Genomic DNA, 7,825 nt, shown 5'->3' with positions numbered 1-7,825 from the left:
GCAAAGGTTGGTGGGTATATGGAACGAGCTGCCGGAGGAGGCAGTTACTATTATATTTCAAAGTCACAGGGCCAGGTTTAGGACATGGAACAAACACTGGTTGAGGAGACTAGTGTAGATGGGACGCCTTGTTCGGCATGGGCAAATTGGGCCAAGGGCCTGGTTTCCATGTTGTATAACTCTAATATGTTTCACCTTATCTATCCTTCTAGTTATAACCTCAAATTTCTAACAATCTGCTTTGGGGAAATATTCGGTGAATATATTGCTTAGATCATGCACTTTCTAGGTTTGCTGATGACAAAGGCAGGCAGCATTGGCATTTAATGCTTTTGTTGAAATCCATTTGCCATAATTTTTTCTCATTCGCTCAATGTAAATTTATCACTTTGGACTTCAAAGGTGTGTAGATCCTCTTCTCTTCCCCCAACCTGGACAGTGAAAATGTAAATGTAGCAACTTTGCATTTGGATGGACATAATTTATATTCAAACAAGAAGCGTTAAGAGGCTGTGTAGGAAAGTACTGCAGATGTTGGTTTACATCCAAGATAGACACAAAATGCTGAAGTAACTCAGCAGAACAGGCAGCATCTTTGGAGAGAAGGAATGGGTGACATTTCGGGTCAAGACCCTTCATCAGATTGAGAGTCAAGGGAGAGGGAGACATAATGATATGTGAGGGTAAGGTGTGAAAAAAACAGGTCAAAGGTGAGGGTGATCAAGGAAAATGTAGAATTGGTCATTATTAGCTGATTATTAGATGACAGCGAGGTATACAATCAGTAAAATTTAATCAGGACAGTGAAATTAGTCGGAGAACTATGATGGGGAGGGACAAAAAGAGAGGGAAAGCAAAGGTGACTTGAAGTTAGAGAAATCAATATTTATGCCTCTGGTTTCTAAGCTGCCTAAGTGAAATATGAGGTGGTTCCTCCAATTTATGTCAGGCCTCACACTGACAGTGGAGGAGGCCCAAGACAGAAAGGTCAGTATGGGAATGGGAGAGGGAGTTAAAATGTTTAACAACCGGGAGATCTGGTAGGACTAGGCTGATCAGTGATATATAGGAGTCTACACCTGGTACAGCAGATACAGTAGATAATGCTGGGGGTGGTGCAAGTGAACCTCTGCCTCACCTGAAATGACGGCCGGGGTCCCTGGACAGAGTCGAAAGAGGAGGTACAGTGTCAGGTGTTGCATCTCCTGCGGTTGTACGGGGAAGTACATGGGGAGGGGGTGGTTTGGGTGGGAAGGGATGAGTTAACAGGGAGTTGCGGCGGGAATGATCTCTGCGGAAAGGGGTAGAGATGGTTAAGATGTGAGTAGTGGTGGGATCCCGTTGGAGGTGGCGAAAATATCAGAGGATGATGTGCTTTATACGACGGCTGATGGGGTGAAAGGTGAGGACTGGGGGGACTGTCCCTATTGCAACTGGGGGAGCAAGAGCGGATGGAGCTGTGGGGTACCAAGGAGACCCGTGTGAGGGCCTCATCTGTGATGGAAGGGGGGAACCCCCGTTCCCTAAATAGCAAGGACATCTAGGACGTCCTGGTGTGGAACACCTCATTTTCAATCAATAGTCAATCAATAGTCGTTTATTTGTCACATACACATAAATGTGTAGTGAAATGAAACATTACCCGCAGTTAAACAATAAGACCAATAAGAATAATCAATAAAAATGCAATAACACATACAATCACAACTAACACCAAACAAAAAGAAACATCCATCACAGGTTGTCTCCTCCAGTCCCTCCTCACTGTGATGGAAGGCCAAAAATGTCTTTTTCTCTTCCCTGCCGTCTTCTCCCGCGGTCAGGCTGTTGGATTTGCCACGTCGGGGCGGTCGGGGCTCCCGATATTGAAGCCGCCGCTGGGCGGTGAAAGGTCAACGGCCTATTTCAGGCCGCGCCGGACGGTGAAAGGTCCGCGGCGGGCCGACCCAAGCCCCGCGATTCGGGGTGGGCGAACACGCTGCCTCTGCCGCTGCCGGAGCTCCCGATGTCGGCCCCCATCCAGGGGCCTGCGGGCTTCCGACGTCCACGCGGCCCGCGCCGGAGCCTCCGGAGACGAATCGCAGCCGCTCCCGTAGCATCCGCAGGCAGCCAGCGCCGCAGGTGGTGAGTCCGGGCCGCGGGCTCTGCGAACCAGAGCCCCAGGTGGTCCCAGGTGAATGGCTGATGGTAGGCCGCAGCGGGAACGGAGACACGACACAGAAAAAGGTCGCGTCTCCGTTCGGGAGAATTTTACAGTTCCCGTTCCCTCCCACCCCCCCCCCCCCCCAAACATAACATACAAACACTACACCATATTAAAACTACAATTCATACAAAAACAACAAAAAACACAAAAGACAGACGGACTGCAGGCAAGCCGCAGCTGCGACGGCAGCGCTGGCTCCTCCCACCAAAGGCACAGATGTGCAAGGGATACAGTCTTTGCAGGAGGCAGGGTGGGAAGCTGTGGGAGTTAGTAGGTTTATAATAGATGTCTGTTGATAGTCTATCTCCTGGTGAGATCAGGAAATGGAAGGGAGACGTTCATTTGACGTCATTATTAATTTCCATTCTGCACTCAAATTCACGGACCATCTCAGACATCTCCAAGTGAATTTGGTGATGGTGTCTATCCTTTGTGTCGATCTTCAATCTTCATGGACTCATGGGCGGTGTAGTTAAAGGAAGGGAACAGTGGAGTAAAGACTATCCAAAACTTGGCTATAATGTACTGGCTTACTGTCAGATTCATGTTTTACATCAAAGAAAGGACCTATTGGTTTTGGAAGGTTCAGATTAAGTAGACTCCAAAAGGTTAACATAATAAAGGAACGACAGAGTAGAATTATTTAGGTCACAATTTGATGGTTTAAGATGTTAAGGGAAACAGCTACTTATAGTTGAGGTCCAGGACAAGGCACACAATCTTTAAATTGCAGTAACAAGGAACTGCAGATGCCAGTCTATGCAAAAGGATGCAAAGTGCTGGAGTAACTCAGCAGATCAGGCAGCATCTCTGGAGAAAATGGATAGGTGACATTTCTGGTGAGGACCCTTTTGAAGAAGAGTCCCGAATCTAAGTGCAGTGACACCTTTCAGGAATGGTTTTGTAATTGTACATACAATGGATGGCAGGAGTTTGGAACATTTCTGAAAAAAGAAATTGTTAATTTTGGTTCACAAAATTCCATGATTCTCAGATTTAAGGTATGTGGAAAAAGGCAGGAAAATTAAGTTAATGTATCTGTTATTCCGGTGCTGAAAGTTAGGAGTGTCAATTAAAAACACTTTTCATAACATGATAAGTGACACTATGGGTCAGAAAGGAAATAATTTTGTACCCGTAGACAAGGAAAGCTTAATATCATGATTAAAATGCAGTATTTTGTCTCATTTTCCCCCATTTCCTTTTCCAAACTCTCAATCCCCATTTTATTTAACACATTATTTCGATGCTATTTATATACCTTCACCACAGTATCAATTACCACTTCAACCTTTATCCATGTTGGTATAATTATTCACCAAGAACTCTAAGAAATTATCTTCACTGCACCATTGCTATTTCTAACCAAAATCTTTGTGGGATAGATGGAAACTTAGGACCAGATCGTAAAGGAAACAAATTGAGTAAAGTGCAGGTTTTTTTTAACCATCCACAAGAACAAAAATGCAAAAGCATTATAGAAATATATTTGAGCTTGATGCTTTTAAGAAGAGCAAAACAGAAGCCACGAACCACAGAAACAAAAATTTATTTCCAGTGTTTCCAGGGCACATTTACAAACAATTTGCCTCTATCTGTACACAGGCTAAATACAATGTTGAGTCTGAGAAAACAGTTCTCATGCACAGTTAAGATTCTCTTTAGAGATGATGAAAAATGAGCAAGGGACCAGTTTTTCCAGAGACACTATCTACATGCCTATGTTACAAAGCTTTTATCAAATCTCAAACTTGAAAAAGCGACACATGCAATTATATACATTTATGCATCTTTACAGAAACTTTAAAAAAATCAAGTCCCATACAAAGACCGTATTAAAAGTCTGAATTAAAAAATGTTCTTAAGATCCAACTGGAATGCCTATAGTGTGGAAGCTCTAGCTGTTCAGTTAATAAAATCTGGAAAATTATTTTAATGATATTTTTGTTTTGTTTACAGATAAAATAATTTGTTCACAGTAGATTTCTAATCTTTTTTTAAACTAAAATGACAATATGGCACCCTATCTAAACCAATTTCCTTTTTGAGATGAGGCACTTTCTTAAGCAAATGAAGTTCAAAAGATCAAATCCAATGAGTTTGTTTCGCTCACCCTTGTAAGTTGAAATATATGCAGCTGAATAAAATTTAGAACATTTATGCAGGAATCGCTGATCATGCAGTATAATTAGTTCATGGAATTTTGCGTCTGAAGACTTCAGCACTTGATGCTCTTTTTCACTCAATTTATAAATTTATTTTATACAAAAGTTTATCGTTTTTCTGGCTGTCAGTGTACACAATGAGCTTCCACAGTACCCAGCACAGAAACCAGCCTGTATTATAGGCAGAGCATCAACTTTTTCAAAATTCAAGTACAGATAGAAATATGTACAGGAAATTCATATAGAAAAACAGTATACTGTTTGACAAGCAATTTGCTGTACAATTTTCTGCAGCACTAGACACATAAATAATTGCAGACCTACAAGTACTGATAGAAGCGAGACTTGACTACTTGATTACTGGATATTTTAAAGGGATGAGCATCAACGGTTGTACTAAAACTGTTTTTTCCCTTGCTTTGGTGGCTGTCACCATTTACTTGTTCTGTTGAGGATGGTGGGCTATGAGATGTTGAAGGGGAAGGGTGGCTGAATTGGGTCACACTACCAGAGCTGACTGCATCTTCTCCAGATGAAGCAGACAACTGTGTGTTTGTACCTTTGTCTAAACTGATGACCACAGTTCTTGGGTCCAAGTCTTTTTCCGTGTGCAAATCTGGTATGCTAATGCGTAAGCGTTCTCGAACAAGCCACTCAGTGATCGAAAGATCTTGGGAGTGACATTTTGGTTTGAGACGATCCATTGCTGACAATTGATGTTCATTATCTCCATTACCTGGGGAATGTTGTTCTTGTTCCTGTGCTCGCCATGCATTTAGAACACTGAGTTCTGAAAAATCCCTATTTCCTCCCATGGTATGCCTCCGCCTAATGTTTTTTTTCCTACTGGAATCAGAACAGCTTGACTTTTGTACGCCAACTCCAAACATGTCATCTGCAGAAATCTTGAGACGTAGTTTTAAACGTTCTGTAATTTTCAATTTCCATCCAGGCTCTATCTTATCAGGTTCATTTTTATTGAATGAAGCCAGACTGCTTGTGGATTTCCCTTTCTTCATTACATCAAAGTCCGTGTGGTCTCTCTTTGCCTCTTCTTGTTCCGTACCTACTGACACCTCACTATCACCTTTTAATCGAAATGATTTTTTCTTGGAAAGTGTATCACTCTCAATGAGCTTACGCGAGCTGAATGCTTTCCTATCATCCAACCTTGGTGTTGAACTTCTCTCTATTCCAGTCTTGTCACTTCCTTCTGAGTTTTTCCTGGCACTCTTTGATGGATCCTGTTTAATTATACGTAGGAGCTTTTCAGGTGCACAACTTGCAGCAAAAACAGAAAAATCACTGTCACTATCTGTTTCCACATGGTGTCCTTCGCTGACAAGTTCACTTCTCTCATCATCAGCCTCATCACCTTTGCTTTCTGCCACTGAATGAACTTCGGCATTCAACACATGGGACTCCATTCCTGGAAGGTATGCTATAGAAGACGTTGTGGAATATTCTGAAGCAATGGAGCTTACATCTGCAGTAACTGTGTCTCTGATTTTAACTGCTGGTTTCTTTGACTTGCTTAAGTTAATTTGCTGTTGAGAGTCCAGAGAACATTTATTAATTGTGGTATTTAAGTCAGTTACAGCATTATCTGTGTGGAGGTTCACGTTACTGGGAGTGACCTCAATAGTAGAAATGGGTTTTGTGCTTGAAATTAGTTGTGGACTGGAAAAGCTGACATTAGGCGAGTCTGTGCATTTTAGGCAGTATTCTGGAAGTTTCTCCTCTGTGCAGCTTGTTTCTTCTGGAGAGGCTTGCTTTCTCGATTCATATTTTTCAATTAATGCCATGGTTAAAGATTCATTTATTTCCCCCGGACTTCCTTTCTCTTGCTGTTCACCACACCAATCATCTTGCCTTCCCTTTGGTTCAGATAATTCAACTTCATTTTCAGATTCTCCTTTATTTCCTAGTTCCTTTGCTACACCCGTGTGGGAACGATTTAATATTTCTTTCCTGGAAAATCCACTTTCCAACTCATCATCTGAACTACTTTGATGTAACTTTATATCCTTTTTCTTTCTTTTACGACTGGCTGCAGCAAAGATGGATGACACAAGCAGATCCCTGCTGTATTGATCCTTTCCCGATCCCCAAGAACCCTGTTAAATATGGAAGAAAATGTTACCAAAAATGCTGTTGCATGAACTTTTCCATATAAAGCAACATTTAATTTGACAAATTCTTGCAAGATAACAGACTTTGTAAGTAGATTATGCATCTTGAAAATAACATTAAAAAGAAAAGCAGTAAATGTCTCAGGTGGAAAACTTCATCAAAACCTGAAATGTTTATTCTGTCTTTCTACAGATGTTGCCTGACTTGTTAAGCATTTCTACCATTTTCTCTTTTTATTCCAGATTACAGCATCTGCAGTTTCTGATTTTAATTTGAGTGCATTAAAAAATGTTCTGTATTACATATGACCCCATACTTTATTTTCAGGACAGCACAATCACAAACCAAACTTATTGGACATTTGAGCAAAATAAACACATCATGTTTAGCACGCTGTTTCACCTATGGAGTTTACAAAATCTGTGAGCTTTAGTCAATCATTTTATAGTAAGTCATTATGGCATGTAGGAACTGGCAGTTTCTTTTTGCCTCATATTTCCTTTCATTTGAAGTCATCAGTAATAGAAAAAGAATCTGAAAGACAATATTATATTGGTCAGGGAAAGAATGTTCAACCTTTTATTTCCTCTCCCATTTTCCTGAAATGCTCACAGAATAAACAACAACCCTGGTTTCAGATTATTACCCCAGGGTACAGCTGTATGTAAAATATATCAAAATAATAATCTCACCATGTGATCTCAGTCATTCTTAAACTCTCAGAATACACTCACTTAAGCTGGGGTGCATAGCAGCAACACATTGATTAAACCAATACCAGTTTTACTTAAATATTTGTAGATATTTAAAATGGTGGAACATTTATGAAGTTGTATAGTAAAAAATCAAGCACTGGGACATGAAACACTCAATAACTTAATTTAAAATATCACATAATACAACTGTCCCAATGCTGAGATGTTCAATCTCAATTAGCTTGGGACAATTTACAGAAAGTGCCTCTTCATAATACCATTCTGGTTTCAAAAAGTGGTTCTGCTGAAAGATCAAGCTATTTGCTTTGCAGGTCTTGATTCCACATTGCCTCCAATCACCGTTAAAGCCTGCACACATTAGAGGTTACTATGAATCAAAATCAGAACACTTTGCATCTATATACATGGGTCTGAACCTTACAGAGAAATGTAATCGTTAATACTGTAAAACCTTTCATGTACTTGCCATTATAAGACCCGTGAAATTCCAAACGTACTCTTTTGTAAGCAAATTTAATCAGGAATAAGACTTGGATTTATAATTAGTGTAAGAAAATAACTGCAGATGCTGGTACAAAAATTGAAGGTATTTATTCACAAAATGC

At 40.7% G+C, this 7,825-nt stretch overlaps 1 protein-coding gene across 10 annotated transcripts in view; it reads right to left on the bottom strand.

Moving 5' to 3' along the window:
- Nucleotides 1–3,665: 3,665 nt before the first annotated feature.
- The window catches only part of arhgap21a (Rho GTPase activating protein 21a), a 139,198-nt gene continuing 135,038 nt past the window's right edge, over nt 3,666–7,825 (bottom strand). For 4 of the 10 annotated variants that reach the window (XM_078416180.1, XM_078416172.1, XM_078416187.1 and 1 more), the window contains exon 26: nt 3,666–6,488. In XM_078416180.1, the coding sequence (XP_078272306.1) occupies nt 4,692–6,488 (1,797 nt within the window). In that variant the 3' untranslated portion in view covers nt 3,666–4,691. The remainder of the gene's footprint in view (nt 6,489–7,825) is intronic. The other 6 variants (XR_013548528.1, XR_013548532.1, XR_013548538.1 and 3 more) reach the window with 3 other exon arrangements.

Source organism: Rhinoraja longicauda, chromosome 2 (assembly GCF_053455715.1).
Source record: "Rhinoraja longicauda isolate Sanriku21f chromosome 2, sRhiLon1.1, whole genome shotgun sequence".
Classification (NCBI taxonomy): domain Eukaryota; kingdom Metazoa; phylum Chordata; class Chondrichthyes; order Rajiformes; family Arhynchobatidae; genus Rhinoraja; species Rhinoraja longicauda.
This window is presented reverse-complemented; position numbering and strand designations above follow the sequence as displayed.